General features: G+C 37.2%; 1 protein-coding gene across 1 annotated transcript in view; it reads right to left on the bottom strand.

Moving 5' to 3' along the window:
- AADACL2 (arylacetamide deacetylase like 2) overlaps positions 1–15,431 on the bottom strand; it is a 35,055-nt gene extending 19,624 nt beyond the window's left edge. The window contains exons 1-2 of the mRNA XM_030329756.1: positions 15,294–15,431; positions 10,954–11,176 (exon numbers count right to left, since the gene is read on the bottom strand). Of these exons, the coding sequence (XP_030185616.1) occupies positions 10,954–11,176; positions 15,294–15,431 (361 nt within the window). The remainder of the gene's footprint in view (positions 1–10,953; positions 11,177–15,293) is intronic.
- Between the last annotated feature and the right edge of the window lie 5,271 nt (positions 15,432–20,702).

Raw genomic sequence — 20,702 nt, 5'->3', positions numbered from 1 at the left:
GAACAGAGTTCCGATACTAGAGACTGGGTAGCTGGGTGTCGCCATTTTCATCACTCCCACATATGCAAATATGCACCTACAAGCGCCACAACAATCCACTCCAGTAGGCTAGCAGCGCCATCTAGTGGAGGATGGAGAATGACAACTAGCAGAGCTGTGACACTAAGCCCCGCCCAACTGGGCCACCCTCACTCTTCAAGAACACAAGTCTCACCACCTACTTAGTTTATGGCCTGTCAAGTGCTTCATACTTTGACTTCTAGGGGAAAACGATGTAATTTCAGTCATATTTCAGTCTGTTAGCCAGTCCACCTATCCGATTTTCTTTTTTTTCTTTTTATTGAATACAGAAAGAGAAAAAAATCATTTTTATTATCATTTTTTATTAAAAATACTTTTTCTTTAAATTTTTTCTACTATATTTTTTACTTTTTTGTAATTTTTTCCAAACTCTATTTTACTACCGTCATTTCATTTTAGTCTACGTCAGTGTATTCATTTTTTAAAATTTTCAAACGATTTCCTTTTTTTTTCTTTTTTTCCCTTTTCTCTAATCTATCAAGCACTTTCAACACCCAGACCAAAACACACCTAGGATCTAGCATCATTTATTCCATTTTGTGTGTGTGTGATTGTTTGTAATTTTTTAATTTTAATATTTTTTTAATTTTAATTTTTCTACCTCATTAATGCCTTTTTTCCCATCAAAATGACGAAACAGAGGAATTAGCCCCAGAAGAAAGAGCAGAAAGAAACAACAGCCAGGGTCTTAACCAACACAGATACAAGCAAGATGTCTGAACCAGAATTAGAATCACCATAATAAGAATACGAGCTGGTGTCGAAAATAGATAAGATCCCTTTCTGCAGAGATAAAAGAAGTAAAAGCTAGTCAATGAAATTAAAAAATGCTAAAACTGAGCTGCAATCTCAAACAGATGCAGCGGTGGCAAGGATGGATTAGGCAGAACAGAGAATCAGCGATATAGAGCACAAACATACGGAGAATAATGAAGCAGAAGAAAAGAGGGAGACTAAGGCAAAAGAGCACGATTTAAGAATTAGAGAAATCAGTGACTCACTAAAAAGGAACAACATCAGATTATAAGGGGTCCCAGAAGAGGATGAGAGAGAAATAGGGGTAGAAGTGTTATGTGAGCAAATCATAGCGCAAAACTTTCCTAACCTGGGGAAAAACACAGACATCAAAATCCAGGAAGCACAGAGGACCCCCATTAGACTCAACAAAAACCGACCATCAATAAGGCATATCAGAGTCAAATTCACAAAAGACTCAGACAAGGGGAGAATCATGAAAGCAGCAAGGTAAATAAAAAAGTCCCTAAGCTACAAGGGAAGACAGATCAGGTTTGCAGCAGACCTATTCACAGAAACTTGGCAGGCCAGAAAGGAGTGGCAGGATATACTCAGTGTGCTGAATCAGAAAAATATGAAGCCATGAATTCTTTATCCAGCAAGGCTGTCATTCAAAATATAAGGAGAGATAAAAAGTTTCCCAAACAAAAATTAAAGGAGTTTGTGACCACTAAACCAGCCCTGCAAGAAATTTTAAGGGGGTCTCTCTGATGGGAGAAAAGATGAAAAAATAAACAAACGAATAAATAAAGACCAAAAGCAATAAAGACTAAAAAGGACCAGCGAACTCCAACTCTACAAGCAACATATTGGTAATAAGTTCATATCTTACAGTACTCACTCTAAACGTCAATGGACTAAATGCTCTAATCAAAAGACATAGGGTAACAGAATAGATTAGAAACCAAGATCCATCTATATGCTGTTTACAAGAGACCCACTTCAGACCTAAAGACACCTTCAGATTGAAAATAATGGGATGGAGAAGCATCTATCATGCTAGTGGTCAACAAAAGAAAGCCAGATTAGCCATACTTATATCAGACAATCTAGACTTGAAAATAAAGACTGTATTGAGATGTAGAAGGACATTATATCATAATCAGGGGGTCTATCCACCAAGAAGACCTAACAATTGTAAACATTTATGCACCAAATGGGATAGCACCCAAATATATAAATCAACTAATCACAAACATGAAAAAACTCATCGATAGTAATACCATAATAGTAGGAGACTTCAACACCCCACTCACAGAAATGGACAGATCATCTAATCAAAAAATCAACAAGGAAACAATGGCTTTGAATGACACACTGGACCAGATGGACTTAACAGATATATTCAGAATATCTCATTCTAAAGCAGCAGAATGTACATTCTTCTCCAGTGCGCATGAAACGTTCTCCAGAATAGACCACATACTGGGACACAAATCAGCCCTAAGTAAGTACAAAAAGATCGAGATCATACCGTGCATATTTTCAGACCACAACGCTATGAAACTCAAAATCAACCACAAGAAAAAATTTGGAAAGGTCTCAAATACATGGAGACTGAAAAACATCCTACTAAAGAATGAATGGGGGAACCAAAAAGTTAAAGAGGAAATTAAAAAATATATGGAAGTCAATTAAAATGATAACACCACAACCCAAAACCTCTGGGACGCAGCAAAGGCGGTCATAAGAGCGAAGTATATAGCAATCCAGGCTTTACTAAAGAAGGAAGAAAGATCTCAGATACACAACCTAACCTTATGCCTTAAGGAGCTGGAAAAAGAACAGCAAATAAAACCCAAAACCAGCAGAAGACAGGAAATAATAAAGATTAGAGCAGAAATTAATGCTATCAAAACCAAAAAAAAACAGATGAAACCAGAAGCTAGTTCTTTGAAAGAATTACCAAAATTGATAAATCACTAGCCAGTCTGAACAAAAAGAAAAAGGAAAGGACCCAAATAAATAAAATCAAGAATGAAGGACAAGAGATCACAAACCAACACAGCAGAAATAAAAACAATAATAAGAGAATAGTATGAGCAATTTTATGCCAATAAAATGGGTAATCTGGAAGAAATGGACAAATTCTGAGAAACATATACACTACCAAAACTGAAACAGGAAGAAATGGAAAATTTGAACAGAGCCATTACCAGTAAGGAAATCGAATTAGTAATCAAAAATCTGCCAAAAAACAAAAGTCCAGGGCCAGATGGCTTTCCAGGGGAATTCTACCAAACATTTAAGGAAGAGTTAACACCTATTCTCTTGAAGCTGTTCCAAAAAATAGAAATAGAAGGAAAACTTCCAAACTCTTTCTATGAAGACAGCATTACCTTGAATCCAAAACCCGACAGAGACCACACTAAAAAGGAGAACTACAGACCAATTCCCCTGATGAACAGTCCTCAACAAGATATTAGCCTACCAGATCCAACAATACACTAAAAAAATTATTCAGCATGACTAAGTTGGATTTATACCTGGGATGCAGGGCTGATTCTGAAAAACAGTTAACATGATTTATCACACCAATAAAAGAAAGGAAAGAACCATATGATCCTCTCAATAGATGCAGAGAAAGCATTTGACAAAATACACAAAGCTTTCTTGATAAAAACCCTCAAGAAAGTAGGGATGGAAGGAACATACCTCGAGATCATACAAGCCATATATGAACAACCCAACGATAATATCATCTTTAATGGGGAAAAACTGACAGCTTTCCCCCTAAGGTCACGAACAAGACAGGGATGTCGACTCTCGCCACTGTTATTCAACATAGTATTCAAAGTCTTAGCCTCTGAAATCAGACAACACAAAGAAATAAAAGGCATCCAAATCGGCCAGGAGGAGGTCAAACTTTCAGTCTTCTAAGATGACATGATACTCTATACGGAAACCCAAAAGATTCCACCAAAAAACTGCTAGAACTGATTCATGAATTCAGCAAAGTTGCAGGATATAAAATCAACGCACAGAAATTGGTGTGTTGACTGGTTGCACAGAATAGGTTGCATTCCTATTCACCAACAATGTAGCCACAGAAAGAGAAATCAGGGAATCGATCCCTTTTACAATTGCACAAAAAAACCATAAAATATCTAGAAATAAATCTAACCAAAGAGGTGAATAATCTATACACTGAAAACTATAGAAAGCTTATGAAATAAATTGAAGAAGACACAAAAAAATGGAAAAAGATTCCATGCTCCTGGATAGGAAGAACAAATATTGTTAAAATGTCAATACTACCCAAGGCAATCTATATATTCAATGCAATCCCTATCAAAGTAACACCAGCATTCTTCAGAGAGCTAAAACAAATAATCCTAAAATTTGTATGGAGCCAGAAAATACCCTGAATAGCCAAAGCAATCTTGAAAAAAGAAACCAAAGCAGGAGGCATCACAATCCCAGACTTCAAGCTATACTACAAAGCTGTAACCATCAATTAATATATATATGTAATCATCAAGACAGTATGGTACTGGCACAAGAACAGACACTTAGATCAATGGAACAGAATAGAGAACCCAGTAATGGACCTACAAACATATGGCCAACTAATCTTTGACAAAGCAGGAAAGAATATCCAATGGAATAAAAGACAGTCTCTTCAGCAAATGGTGCTGGGAAAACTGGACGGAGACATGCAGACGAATGAACCTGAACCACTTTCTTCCATCATACACAAAAGTAAACTCAAAATGGATGAAAGACCTAAATGTAAGACAGGAAGCCATCAAAATCCTAGAGGTGAAAGCAGGCAAAAACCTCTTTGATCTTGGCCACAGCAACTTCTTACTCAACACGTCTCCGGAGGCAAGGGAAACAAAAGAGAAAATGAACTACTGGGACCTCATGAAAATAAAAACTTCTGCACAGTGAAGGAAACTTTTGGCAAAACTAAAAGGCTATCAATAGAATGTGAGAAGATTTTTACAAACAATATATCAGATAAAGGGTTAGTATCCAAAATCTATAAGGAACTGATCAAACTCAACACCCAAAAAACAAATAATCCAGTGAAGAAATGGGCAAAAGACATGTACAGACACTTTTCAAAAGAAATCCAGTTCTGGGGTGCTCGGGTGGCTCAGTCAGTTAAAGCATCCAACTTGGCTCAGGTCAAGATCTCAGAGTCTGTGAGTTCAGGTCCCGCATCAGGCTCTGTGCTGACAGCTCAGAGTCTGGAGGCTGCTTCGGATTCTGTGTCTCCTTCTCTCTCTGCCCCTCCCCCATTTGCACTCTGTCTCTCTCTGTCTCTCAAAAATAAACATTTAAGGGGCGCCTGGGTGGCGCAGTCGGTTAAGCATCCGACTTCAGCCAGGTCACGATCTCGCGGTCCGTGAGTTCGAGCCCCGCGTCGGGCTCTGGGCTGATGGCTCAGAGCCTGGAGCCTGTTTCCGATTCTGTGTCTCCCTCTCTCTCTGCCCCTCCCCCGTTTATGCTCTGTCTCTCTCTGTCCCAAAAATAAATAAACGTTGAAAAAAAATTAAAAAAAAAATAAATAAATAAACATTTAAAAAATTAAAAAAAAAAAAGACATCCAGATGGTTAACAGACACATGAGAAGATGCTCCACATCACTCATAATCAAGGAAATACAGATCAAAACCACAATGAGATACCACCTCACACCTGTCAGAATGACTAACATTAACAACTCCGGCAACAACAGCTGTTGGCGAGGATGCGAAGAAAAAGGATCTCTTTTGCACTGCTGGTGGGAATGCAAGCTGGTGCAGCCACTCTGGAAAACAGTATGGAGGTTTATCAAAAGATTAAAAATAGAACTACCCTACAACCCAGTAATTGCACTACTAGGTATTTATCCAAGGGATACAGGTGTGCTGTTTTGAAGGGATACATGCACCCCAATGTTTATAGCAGTACTATCAACAAGAACCAAAATATGGAAAGAGCCCAAATGACCGTCGATGAATGAATGGATAAAGAAGATGTGGTGCGTGTATATCTATATCTATATCTATATCTATATCTATATCTATATCTACACACACACACACATACATACATACATACATACATACAATGGAGTATTACTCAGCAATCAAAAAGAATGAAGTCTTGCCATTTGCAACAACGTGGATGGAACTGGAAGGTATTGTGCTGAGCAAAATTAGTCAGTCAGAGAAAGGCAAATATCATACGACTTCACTCATATGAGGACTTTAAGATAAAAAACAGATGAACATAAGGGAAGGGAAACAAAAATAATATAAAAATAGGGAGGGGGACAGGGGCACCCGGGTGGCTCAGTTGGTTAAGCATCCAAATTCGGCCAGATCATGATTTCACAGTTTGTGAGTTCGAGTCTCACGTCTGGCTCTGTGCTGACAGCTTGGAGCCTGGAGCCTGCCTCAGATTCTGTGTCTCCTTCTCTTTCTGCCCCTCCCCAACATGTGCTCTGTCTCTATCAAAAATAAATAAATGTAAAAAAAAATTAAAAAACAGGAAGGGGGACAAAACATAAGAGACTCTTAAATATGGAGAACAAATAGAGGGTTACTAGAGGGGTTGTGGGAGGGGGGATGGCCTAAATGGGTAAGGGGCATTAAGGAATCTACTCACGAAATCACTGTTGCACTATATGCTAACTCATTTGGATATAAAGTAAAAAAATGAAATTAAAAATTAAAAAAAAAAAAGAAATACTGTGAAAGCATTTCGACTAAGAATCCCTCTAGAACAACAACAACACAAGTTCCTTTCAGTAATTCAGTATATTTTTTCCAGAAGACATTTATCTGTTTAACCTTCATTATAAGGAATGTGCTTATTAGCTAGATGCTCAGTGGTGATCCCACTTCCTGGAGAGAGGCTAACCCAAACATGCAACACGATTCTAAAATAAAACAAGGATTGCTGCCAGCAGGTAAACACAAGCTGCAATGGACACATGGAAACATTACTAAAGTCTTTTAGAGCCAAGGAAAAGTACACACACACACACACACACACACACACACACCCCACACAAAATGATACTTTACTTAAATATAAAAGGGTGACCAAAAGTCTTCTAGCAGTAAGATGGGAAGAACATACTAGAAAAGCACAGGCAGAGATAGAAATAAGAATACACAGGTCGGTGGGGAACTAAATATTAAGTTCAGTATGACTGAAACAAAATTATGAATGAGAGCATTGGCAAGTTAAATATGTAAGAACCTGGAAATCTGAACACTATGCTAATGGATTTAAATTTATTAAGTGATAAAAGTGAAGAGTTTAGACAAAGAAATCATATAATCAGACTTGCATGTTAGAAAGATCCAGTATACTAAGTGTAGAAGATGAAATAAGGTTGAGCAGGGAAGAGGCAGAGACATCAGGGAAGATTATCTGTAAAAGATGACGAAGTACTAAACTGTGTTAATGAAGTCAAAATGTTCAGAAGTACAATGAATGGGATATGGTAATTAGATGTAAGTGCTAAGGAACTATAATTAATTGATCATAAGTGCTATTTACTGAGAGCATTCAATGTTGCTTTAGATCAATAGTGGTTCTTTTGTTTGTTTCTTCTGAGGCCATTTGGACACAAGACAATAAATTATACTCGATCATGTGGAGCTTGAGATGTCTGTGGTTTGTCCAGTTGTAATGTCTAAGTGATAGGTGTATATGTGGAATCAGGACTCAGGAATAGTGTCAGAGAAGCAGATTCAGGACTGGATGTCAGCAGCATGTGGGTATTTGGAGAAGATCGGGGATTGGAAAAGAGAGTATGTACAGTCAAATCCCAAAGATAGGGAGAGAATTCTGGGGGACAAGAATATTCATGAAGAGTAAGTATGGGAAACCTGTTATTTTGTTTGCTTGGTTTGTTTTTACTTATTTTTTTTTTCAACGTTTATTCATTTTTGGGACAGAGAGAGACAGAGCACGAACGGGGGAGGGGCAGAGAGAGAAGGAGACACAGAATCGGAAACAGGCTCCAGGCTCTGAGCCATCAGCCCAGAGCCTGACGCGGGGCTCAAACTCACAGACCGCGAGATCGTGACCTGGCTGAAGTCGGACGCTTAACCGACTGCGCCACCCAGGCGCCCCATGCTTGGTTTGTTTTTAAATGAGAGAGGGAGTGAGATGAGAAAACAATGAATAACAGAGGAAATCTAGGAGATACTTTGTCATAGAAAGAAAAAGGAGCAGCAGTGAGAATGTCAAAGAGGAGAAGAGACTAGTATTCATCAAATGCACTAGAGTAGAGAGATCGAGGAATTAATTAAAGGTGGGTAAAGAAGGAAATAGGGAAGTCCTAGAACCTACAGCGTATAGAAATTGGTCTGAGAAGGAAAGGGAAATCAAAGGGACTAATGAGACAGAGGAATTCATGGCCAAGTGGAAAAATATTTTTTCAAGATAAAAATGAGCATAACATGTTTTTCAAAGTTAAAAAGCAAAAAAAACAGAGTATTGGTGGAGATACACTGATGAAGCCAAATAAGAAGGAAAGAGATATATGATATGGAGCAAAGGGAGAAAGAGTGATTTTGTCAACAGATTTTGTCTGATATTCCTGTGAGAATATTAGAAAGAAGTGAGCCAAGGATGGATATGGTGGATAACAAACTTACAGAAGGGGGGATTGAGCCAAGGACACAGCGTTCGAAATGTGAGGGCATACAATCCTTCATACCCTCTTTCCTCTGAAATAGCAACAAGCTTGCTCTCTAGCTGAGTGGGAGGCACTGGGAGGCCTAGAGTCAAACAGGCCGTGAGTGACACACGAATGAGAGACAGAACTCAGATACATGGGACAGGATTTCTGAGCCACCGCAGGGCACAGGTCATTGATCTCCACAAGCAGTCAAGCATAGTGTAGTGCCCGGATCAGTATCATCAACAGCAACTAGAAATTAATTTGAAATGCAAATCATCGGTCCCCACCATTACTTGTTGAATCACAAATTCTGTAGGCCAGGCCCAACAGTTTTTAACAAGTCTACTAGGTCATGCTGAGACACTAAAATTTGAGAAGCACTGTCTTAGGGCTTCATACATTACTAGAAGTACGACATGACTGTCCTTCCCTTCCTTGTCACAGTGTGTGCTTTAGAATTCACTTTCCAGAATCTTTTAAAATCTTTGAGAAAGAAAGCAATCTTTATGAGGACTTCCTGAAGGACATTCAGAATGCCTGCTTCCCTGGATGTTATAAGATTCACCTATGAATCACATCTTTCCAAGAGTCTTGATCTTTACCGCATCCTATTACCTGCTCCTAGAATTGCTTTGACTGGGCTGCCTGGGTGGCTCAGTCAGTTAAGTGTCCCACTCTTGATTTCAGCTCAGGTCATGATCTCATGGATCATGACTTTGAGCCTTATGTTGGGCTCTGTGCTCACAACTCAGAGCCTACCTGGGATTCTCTCTCTCCCTCTACCCCTACTGCATTCTCTCTCTTTCTCAAAATACATAAATTAAATAAAAAAAGCAGAATTGTTTTCACTAATTATTGTCTTGGAGGCAAGCTATCATCCTATACTTGTAAGGATGATCGTAAATTCAATAGTGACTATTGGGATGGTTTTCAAGAATCTACCAACCAACCGGGGCGCCTGGGTGGCGCAGTCGGTTAAGCGTCCGACTTCAGCCAGGTCACGATCTCGCGGTCCGTGAGTTCGAGCCCCGCGTCAGGCTCTGGGCTGATGGCTCAGAGCCTGGAGCCTGTCTCTGATTCTGTGTCTCCCTCTCTCTCTGCCCCTCCCCCGTTCATGCTCTGTCTCTCTCTGTCCCAAAAATAAATAAACGTTGAAAAAAAAATTAAAAAAAAAAAAAAAAGAATCTACCAACCAACCAACCAACCAAGGGACATGAACACAGGGACCAAGCCCCACCCACGAGTTTTGGTTAAAGTTGAATATTGCCTCCTGAGCTGGAATTACAAGGACTCAATTTTTCTCAGCTTATCCTAACCAAAACCCAAACCCAAATCCCATCATCCTTCTTCAAGTGAGGACCTGTGGGGTCATCAAATGATTTTCAAGTGAGCCTGGCCAACTAAACTCTCTAACCTCCATTTAAATCACGTAAATAATTTTCTTTTGACAAGTCACTATGAAATTTTACTGACTATATATTATTTCTAATTTGTTAGTTGTCAGAAAGCTAGGAAGGAGAAATCTGGAAAGCCAAAATTTCAGTCTGTTTTGGCCTTTTGTATATTCATCTGAGTGTTTGTGCCTCATCAATTTTCCATGCCAATTTTCTCTGTGACTAATCCTCATAACTTTTGTTTGGTGAAGTGTAGCTTCTTATATGCACATATTTTTATAAGGTTCTCACTATTTAGAATCCAATGAGGCTTAGAGAAAGGCAAAAGCTTAAAAAAAATCACTTCTTACCTGTTTATCTTTCCTCCATTCTCTTCATTTGTTTAATTAAATAGAATGGTGCCTCCTCCAGATATACCAGCACCATTCTATCAAAGAGTTTTCCAAAGCTTTCATGAAGGAAAATTTATTCATGTTTTTGGTTTGAATCTTCTACCTATTCCTCTTAAATCATAGCCAGAAATGAAGGGGGAAATTAGACTTCATAAGAAGGAGTTTAATGTAACCTATGTCTATTTTGTGTTTTCCTTTACAAGAATTGAGACTAGCTATCATTCTAAGCTTTACTAACTGTTAGCATTATTGTTATTGGTATTTACAAACTTGATCTTGTAGCAACCAACAACATGTGATTCCGATTTACTGTTTACAACATCCATATCACTTCAACGTTTCTGCTCCTGAATATATTCTAATGTCACAGAAAAGAAGTTGTACTAATTGACTCCTTCATGTCTTATTTCATTTGATATGAGCTGATTCAATATGGAAGCTGAGAAGAAAGAGCTTATCAAAACCAAGCAAAACAAAAACAGAAATAATGGTCTGCCTATTTTTCTCCAAACATATGTCTACATCTGTTCAATATCTAATATTTATAGCTATACTTATCCCTATTATACATATAAGTATGTATATTTATATTAAATATTTCTTATACCAAAAACATATTGCCAGTTATAGTTTTTTCCTTATGTGATAAACTTACTGAAACTTCCAAAGCAAAAACCACCACCATGAATATAGATGACAGCTGGTCTTCGGATTTCTGACTTTCTCTTTGGCAAGTACAAACGTACTGGAGTATCAACAAATATTGTATCGGTCACTGTGACATTTTCATCTGAGAGTGGCTGTGTATAGTCCAGACTGAATATCATGGAAATTAAGTCCCCATGTTTCATAATACCTAAGTTTTCAAAACACATATCCTGTAAAAGCAAAACAAAATTGAACATTTCATCTTATATTACACCAAATTTGTAATATTTATTTCCAAGTAATACTGTATAGACTTTATTCCATACTTTTTTGCCTTTGAAAATCTAAAGTATCCTGTATTTTATTAGTAACTGGGTCATTCAAAAGCTGTCAATTTACTGGCTGTTATTTTATAATTGTAAATTCTTACCTGGAAAATTTCCAGGTCTTATAACATATTTTCTTTTCTTTTTGTTTTATAGGAATGTTGTCATATTTTTCTTCTTTATTGTTCATTTTATCTAATCCAAAATTTTAAAAGTTCTCTTATGCTCACACTAACAGTTATTTAATGCCCTGGTTATCTTTTTTTTCTTTTTAATGCTTTTTATTTATTTATTTTAATCCAATTTAGTTAACATTCAGTGTAGTATTGGTTTCAGGAGTTGAACCCAGTGATTCATCACTTACATATAACACCCAGTGCTCAGCCCAACAAGTGCCCTTCTTAGTGCCCATCACCCATTTAACCCATACTCCCAATTACCTCCCCTCGAACAACCCCCAGTCTGTTCTCTGTATTTAAGAGTCTCTTATGGTTTGTCTCCCTCTGTTCTTATTTTTCCTTTCCTTCCCCTATGTTCATCTGTTGCATTTGTTAAATTTCACATGAATGAAATCATATGGTATTTGTCTTTCTCTGCCTGACTTATTTTGCTTAGCAAAATATATTCTATCTCTATCCATATTGTTGCAAATGCAAGATTTCATTCTTTTTCATTACTGAGTAGTATTCCAATTTGTGTGTGTGTGTGTGTGTGTGTGTGTGTGTGTGTATGGGTATGGGTATATGTATATATACACACACACATACCCATACACACATACATACACACCATATTTTCTTTATGCATTCATCAGTTGATGGACATTTGAGCCTTTTCATAATTTGGCTATTGTCACTATTGCTGCTATGAACACTAGAGTCCATATGCCCCATCAAATCAGTACTTTTGTATCCTTTGGATAAATGCCTAGTAGGGCAATTGCTGGATTGTAGGGTAGCTCTATTTTTAATTTTTTGAGGAACCTCCACACTGGTTTCCATAGTAGCTGCACCAGTTTGCATTCCCACCAACAGTGCAAAACTCTTCCTCCTTCTCCGCCTTCTTGCCAACATCTGTTGTTTCCTTAGTTGTTAGTTTTAGCCATTCTGACAGGGGTGAGGTGGTATCTTGTTGTGGTTTTGATTTGTATTTCCCTGATGATGAGTGATGTTGACCATCTTTTCATGTGTCTGTAAGCCATATGGATGTCATCTTTGGAAAAGTCTTTGTTCATGTCTTCTGTCCATTTCTTCACTGGATTATTTGTTTTTTGGGTGTTGAGTTTGATACATTCTTTATAGGTATTTCATATTAACCCATTGTCTGATATGTTATTTCCAAATATCTTCTTCCATTCTGTAGTTTGCCTTTTAGTTTTGCTGATTGTTTCCTTCATTGTGCAGAAGCTTTTTATCTTGATGAGGCCCCAATAGTTTATTTTTGTTTTTGTTTAATGCCCTGTTTTCAACTTTAAATAGCTGTGTCCTAGCACCCAACCCCCATCTCCAAACCCCATATTTGATAGCACTGAAAAAAAATATCTCCCTGTTATTTCTGATAACTTTTCTAGGAAATTCGTGACATGTCACTGGGCAGTTTACCCAAAAGAAAAAAACTTAAAAATACATGGTCAATAGTACATCAAACACATTCCTACAATTATTTCAGAGTATGGTATTACAGGGTCTTAGAGAATGTCTAATTCCTATACTTTAACAATGAGGAAGCATGCAGAAGCCCTAAGTTGCAGCTAGTAAAGGTCAAAGCCAAATCTGCACTCATTTTTCCAGACCAACCACTTATACCATCACTTACTGAGTATATGATCTGAAGCAAATTATGCTCTACCTCAATTTTTTTATCTACACAATTGTAATCATAATAATAACAACAAATCCCTCAGTGGGCTGTTGTATGATCTAAGTGAGTTAGGACTTCTAATGTACATAGAGGAGTGCCTACTACATGTACGTATTTAATGAATCTTGCCTTATTTAAGTATTCTTTACTACTAAAAATTCTTAAGTAATTTCATGCTAACTGAATATAATCAGGTAGAGTGTCCTTTAAGGCAAGATTTTGGGAAATGGGTAAATTAAGCTAATTTTTCATTTACTGAAGCGAATTTTAAAAAGTGAATTGCTTTTTTTCCTCATTTCTCAGACATTTTATGTTTCTGAGCTGGTAAGTATTTTTGAATAACAAAAGTATCACCTTAGAGATTATTTTGTGCTGTTCTACCATACATTATCTGTAATTCTCAGAGCAATCCTCTAAAGTATTTATGATTAATATCCCCATTTTATAGGTTAAAAATGTACAATGGAGGATTAAGGAAAGTTTAGAAGATTGGACATGCTTTCTTTTACCAAACTCAGCCTTCCAAGTTAACATATGACTCCATAGCAATGCATTTTATTTATCAAGATTACTTCCTCAAAAACTTTACTTTTCACTTCCATTTCCTGTGATACAGTAATGTATCTTCTGGTATCTCAACTTTGAGTTACAAAATTCAGTACTGACAAGAATATTTTTTTTTTTGAGAACAGCCAAGGACTGTTAATTTTACTAGAATAATCTTGCAAGTAAATACATGGGTGCTCTTCTTAGCATCTTTGTAAAAATAAAGAACAATCCATATACAATGTGAAATCTATAAAGTGCAAAATTGTGTTATAGATGGACAATGGTGGGAATAATTTGTAGCTGAAAAAGGAAAAGACTATGGAGTCAGCACTTGTTTCCCCACATCTTCTTTCATGTTACGTTAAGTCAAGGAGTAGAAGCATTGGAGAAAGAGGCAGTTATGCTTAAGGCCAGCTGCTAGAAGTGATCAGGGAGAGAAAAAGCAGGACTCGGCAGATGCAGACAGGAGATGGTTGTGTTTTCACAGAACCACTGTCTGCTGTGCAAAGTACCATGGGACAGCCTCTCCTTATATCATAGATTGTTCTCTCTTCTCTAATCATTTGCTGCTGCTTTGTCTTCTCCTTTCAGCTTCTTACTGTTTCTGTCATCAAACGACCTTTCTGGGAGCCACTTGGTTTGGCAGAGAGACTACAAGTTTTGGAATGAGGCATTTGTGGCTTCAAATTTTGAAGTGGTCGCTTTCTAGCTGCGTGAGCTCCTCTGAACTTCTTTTCCTCCTCTGTAAACTGGTCCAAATAGTCGGAAGGTAGTAGGGATTCAGAGAAGTATACATTACTGAAAACCTGTGTATTCTAAGAGCTGAAAAATGCTATCCTAACCATATCTCTCCCTTACCAAGAGCTGTTTTTGCTTGAATTCATAATCGACCCTGCATATTTCAAGTCAGACAATCTCTGAAATCTAGAAATTTTGATTAAAGATAAGCAATGGAGTGGCACCTGGGTGACTCAGTTGGTTCAGTGTATGACTTTAGCTCAGGTCATGATCTCACAGTTGATGGGTTCGAGCCCTGCATCAGGCTCTGTGCTGACAGCTCACAGTCTGGAGCCTGCTTTGGATTCTGTGTCTCCGTCTCTCTCTCCCCCTCCCCCACTCATGCTCTGTCTCTGTCTCTAAAACATGAATAAACCTTAAAAAATTAAAAAAAAAAGATAAACAGTGGAAACCAATGAAATACTGAGAGCCCTAAATTAACACCAAATAGGCACAAGTCTCAATAACGTTGATAAGTATCACTTATATATAAGTAAAATATAACTGGAAACTCAAATATGTTAAATATAACTCAAATGTAAGGTATCAAGTAAGCTTCAAAGCTTTCCTGTCAAGAATACCACTTATGCATATCACAGTATACACAAACTTTACATCTGGATACAAACTCCTTAGAAGCAAGAATTCTGTCCCACTCTGTTTGCACAGATGTAGATATAGCTAGTTTTATAACTTTAGTTAATTTTGTGTAATTTATTTTTTCTAACAAAAAAGCAATGGTTATTTCAAATCAGTAATTTCTAAAAAGTTCATAAGAACCGATTTGTAGTCAACAAGACATTCCAATATCCAGAATAAAAAATGTTAATCTTACCATAAATGTGCAGGTTTTAGCAACTGTAAATAAGGCTATTACTTTCCAGTATTCTTCAATGTTGCCTGGAATGGTGATATAAATGTAAGAAGCACAGAGAGCACAAAACAGACCCAAACAGAGAGCTTTGAACCCCATAATATCCCTTTCTCCAGTCTCTTCACAGTGCTGAGAAAAAGAGATTCTGAGACAGATACTGCAAGACATTAGTTCAAGCCTTAATTATTATTAAGCAACTCCCACAGTGTTTCTTCACCCTATGACGCTGTCATCTTCCTAAAGCACGATAGGTATGAGTCAGAGCCTAGATGAGAATTCTTAATAAGCCACAAAATCCAATTTTGTGATGGGTTGGTTGCAGCATTTTTTAAGAAGAGGTTTAAAAAAAAACTAGCTAATATTTCATCAAGATCCTGGCTCATGAAATTAGCATGGATTACTAACTCTGTTGCTTGTTGTGCTGGACCAAAATTTGAGCTAAAAGATAAGGGGTGTGGGGACTTTTCCACATGACATTATTCATCAAGTTGGAACTTTAATAGAAGTACAACAAGGCTCGGTATAAGTATCTCAGGAAACACTTTTTAAAGAGATTGTATAGTGACTTTATTCTAATGGTTAACTGGTAAATCTTTAAAATCAATCTACACCAAGTAGCCTAGTGTGGCAGGCAACCACAAGTGCAAATATTGGACTTACGCTTGCTGCAACCCAAGATAGCCTGAGAAGCTCCTGTCCATAAAGCTGATCATTTCAATGTTCTTTAGAGATGTAAGGCACTGGAGATTTTCTGTCTGATCTGTTAGGCCCTAGGAATTAAAAGAACAGTCATAAATCAATAAATCCACAATTCTCAAGCTCATTCCCAGAGATTGGGACTTAAAGAAAGTAAATTTTAGTGATAGAATTAAATTCAATCAAGAGTCTAATTTAAGTATATACTGGACCTCTTGAAAGCGTAAGTATTAACTTCAAAGTCTCTCCTAAACTTTATTACTACAATTTTTATTTTTTTTCATTTACATTGCAGTTTCCCTGAATCCCCCAGGAGTAATTTAGGAATATTATTTGTTTTTCAAACTACAACACTATAAAAAGTGCTTTCACTATTAATAATGCATTTAAACTGGAACTTTCCTGGAGAAACTGGTACTAACAGACCTACCCTAATTATGTAACTCTTTGATCACATTCAATTGCTAAATACATATTTTTAATAAATTAATGTATAAACAAGTTAAGTGATTAATTAATGCTTACGAATATTGGGAAGGGGGAAATCTCAAGTTCACCGACAACAATGAAGTTTGAAAACCAAAATCAGGAGTGGTCATTGATTACAAAGACTGAGAGGAGAATAGAGTTAAAGTTAAGATAAAGTTTCTGCCTTCACATCACATGTCTCTCCTACTCCACCCCCACCCCATGCACATATGCATGCACACACACACTCACAGAAGGGGACTGGGAAGAAACAGAAATAATGTTATCAGGCTAAATATTTGCTGTACCTGTGTGAACATGAAGGCCCTAATCAGAAGCAGTTAGGAGATATAATCAAAGTATGCCAAGAAGTATGCAGAAGGTGTTTGGAATCTTTCAAAAGCCAGATATCATGTAGCTGATGTGGTTTTTTCTCATTTTTGAAAAATGAGCAGAGGCATCTGATGTAATGACTGAATTACTTTGATCATGGCAGTTTGCCTAACACATAGTAAGCAATCAAGAAATATTACCTGTTATTGTCATGACATGGTTTTTTCTCATATTTGGAAAGATGAACAGAGGTATCTGATGTAATGACTGAATTACTTTGATCACACAGTTTGCCTAACACATAGTAAGCAATCAAGAAATATTACCTGTGTAATATTACTAGTATTATTTTATTATTGCTGACATCAAAGAAAAGAGGTAACTTAAGAATATGGGATCCTCCAAGGAGACCCAGATCTATGTAGTGAGGTTATAGCGGGACTTTAGATCTCTGACTGTAGTCAAATGTTAAAAGCATCTGAAGAGCTAGAGAGAGGGGTGAAGACAAGGAGAAAATGCCCCCCAAATTTATTTCACTTTGCAGTTCCTTAGATTCAGCCCTAGGTTTCTAAAGATCTCTAACTTTCACAATTTTGCAAGTCCCTTGGGTCACCATTGTTCAGTATGGAAGGAGAACATATCAGATGCACAACATGAAGAAGGAATAAAACTAATACCATCTCCTCCAAGATTCAATGGCTGTGGGTCTTTTCCGACTTTAAAGAGCTGTCAACAGCATCATACTAGGTCTGTCTTTAATCTTCATTTTATTTTACTCACTAAATGAAAGAAAGGTAGTGTTTTTTGCATACAATAGTTTCTTTTGGCATTTTTTGGCCTTTGGCTTGTGAGATTACAAAAACACCATGCACTCAGTTGACAGCAAAGTGTGCTTAGTTTCCCCACAGGTTTCCACCACACAATATTATAATCAGTCAACTAACATCTGTGGAGTATCATCTCAATTCTATGCAGATTGGACAATCTCAAACATCTTTATATTTTTCCCATTTCCTCCAAGATAAAATCCAAATTTTTCCGTAGCACATTGTATGTTTCTAGTCATCTTCACAGAGTCTCTCCTTTGATCCTACAATCCAGGTCAACTTCAACTACTGAAAGTTATCCTATAGCAACAAGCCGTATAAGCCCTCTGGAGCTTTTGTCGTATCTCTTTTCCTAGAAAAAGCTTCTCAAGTTCTCTCTGCTCATACCTGCTTATCAAACACTTTTCCTGCTTTGAATATTCAAGGCAGTCACTTCTATGATGCTTTTTGTGATCCCTGACAGATAGGATTGATCAATTTCCCTTTCTTTACACCCTCCTAAAGAAGTGTAGACTTTTGCCATAGTCCCAGTAACACTAAACTGAATTTACATAGTAGGCATGAATCTCTCTTAATGGTATGTACAAATATTTCTTTAAACCCTGTTATAGACTGAATGTTTCTGTTCCCCCAAAATTTACATGCTGAAAATTTAATGATCAAAGTGATTGTATTAGGAAGTGACCTCTGGGGAGCTGATTATGTCATGAAAGTAGATCCCTCATGAGTGGGATGGTGCCCTTATAAAAGAGACTTCAGACAGCTCCTTTGTCCCTTTTGCCAGTGAGGACACAACAAGGGGATGGCTGTCTGTGAACCAGGAAGCAGTCCCTCACCAAACAGCAAATCTGCTGAACCTTGATCTTGGGCTTTTCTGACTCCAGAATACTGAGAAATACATGTTTGTCTTTTAGCTACTCAGTCTACAGTTTGGTTTTGTTTGTTTGTTTTTTTATAGCAGACTAAGACAAACCACAAACAACATTAACATCAATGTATTATGCCAGTTAGGCATTACAAATAAAAAATAAATAGGTCAGGGACAAGACAAGGATCCTGCTTCACCTCTATTACTTGACACTATACTGGAAGTTCTAGGTAGAGCTACCAGATAAGAAAAGAAAAGCCCATCCAAATTGGAAAGGAAGAGACAAAGCTATCTTGATTTGCAATTTACATGGTCTTTTTAAAAATGTTTATTTTGAGACTGAGAGAGAACAAGCAATGGAGAGAAAGAAAGAGAGAGACAGAGGGAGAGAACCCAAAGCAGGACCCACACTGTCAGTGCAGAGCCTGATGTGGGGCTCAAACTCACAAACCGTGAGATCATGACCTGAGCTGAAATCAAGAGTCAGACACTCAACTGACTAAGCCACCCAGGCACTCCTGCAATTGACATGATCAGAGGTATAGAAAACCCAGTAAACCCACAAGAAAGATACCAGAGTTAATAAAATAATTCAGCAAAGTTGCAGAGTACTAGACCAACATATAGCTGTTCACTAGCAATTACAAAGGAAGTTAGGAAAGTAATTCTGTTTACAATAGCAATGAAAAGACTTACATACTTAGGAATAACTCTAACCAAGGAGGTGAGAAGCTTGCATGTTGAAAACTATAAAACAGTGCTGAAAGAAACTTTAAAATACATTTAAAAAATAGAAAGACATAACATGCTCATGGATAGGTAGACTTAACATTGTTAAGATGTCAATACAACCCAAAGTAATCTATAGATTTAATGCAATTCCTATCAAAATTCCAACAGTCTTTTCCACATAAGTGGAAAAGCCAATCTTTCAGTTTGTATGGAATTGCATGGGGCTCCAAATAGACAAAACAATCTTGAAAAATAATAAAAGAGTTCCATACTTCCCATTTGGGGCCAGTGGAAGTTACTACTGAATCAGAAAATATCTGAAAGCAAGACACTCTACTTTTTAACACTTCATAAAAACTGAAGCAGGAACTCTTGATATTAGAAGAAAATATCTGAACTGTCTCTTTCTACAAGTTCAAAAAACCAAATTAAAAAAAATGGTGAAGGGGCGCCTGGTTGGCCCAGTCGGTTAAGCGCCCGACTTCAGCCAGGTCACGATCTTGCGGTCCGTGAGTTCGAGCCCCGCGTCAGGCTCTGGGCTGATGGCTCAGAGCCTGGAGCCTGTTTCCGATTCTGTGTCTGTCTCTCTCTCTGCCACTCCCCCGTTCATGCTCTGTCTCTCTCTGTCCCAAAAAATAAATAAACGTTGAAAAAAAAATTTAAAAAAAAATGGTGAAGAAGAAAAGTATCAAAGTCCAAGTCTCATACAAAATATACAACATAGACAAGAAAACTAAAATAGAAGAAACAGAAAGAAATAAACACAACTAACCATTTAGGTCAAGAAATGCAATGTGGAAAAGGAAAAAATTAAATATTAAAAAGAAAAGAAGGGGTCGCCTGGGTGGCTCAGTTAGTTAAGCATCCGACTCTTGATTTCAGCTCAGTTCATGATATCAGGGTTTGTGAGATCAAGCCCCATGTTGAGCTCTGTGCTGACAGTGTGGAGCTTGCTTGAGATTCTCTCTCTGCCTCTGTCTCTCACACTCTCTCCTGCTCTCTCGCTCTCTCTCAAGAAAAAAATAAATAAAACATTCTTTAAAAATAAAAGAGATAAATGATATTCAAGGGAAAGTGACAAATTTAAAGATAGGCAAAGAAATGACAAGTTGGACAATTGCAGTTATTAAAAAAATTAAAACAAGAGAAAAATATTAAAAACTATAATTGAAGAAACTTTCCTAAAATTAAAACAAAACCTTGAAAATACATAATTAGAGACTGCTTTTGTGTACCTGAGAATATTGAACCAGAATAGCCAACAGCAAGATATATTCTTGTAAGTTACTATACTGAAAAGAACAAAGGAAAGAAATTATATCTTCAGGCAAAAAGTCATTTGGCTTATGAAGGAAATAATTAGACTATCATGAGAACTTAATTATCATTATTCATGTCAGGAGAAAATATAATACATATATAACATACTTAATAGAAATAATGTGA

Source organism: Lynx canadensis, chromosome C2 (genome assembly GCF_007474595.2).
Source record: "Lynx canadensis isolate LIC74 chromosome C2, mLynCan4.pri.v2, whole genome shotgun sequence".
NCBI classification, from domain to species: Eukaryota; Metazoa; Chordata; class Mammalia; order Carnivora; family Felidae; genus Lynx; species Lynx canadensis.
The sequence above is the reverse complement of the archived record's forward strand: the minus strand, read 5'-3'. Positions and strand labels throughout refer to the sequence as shown.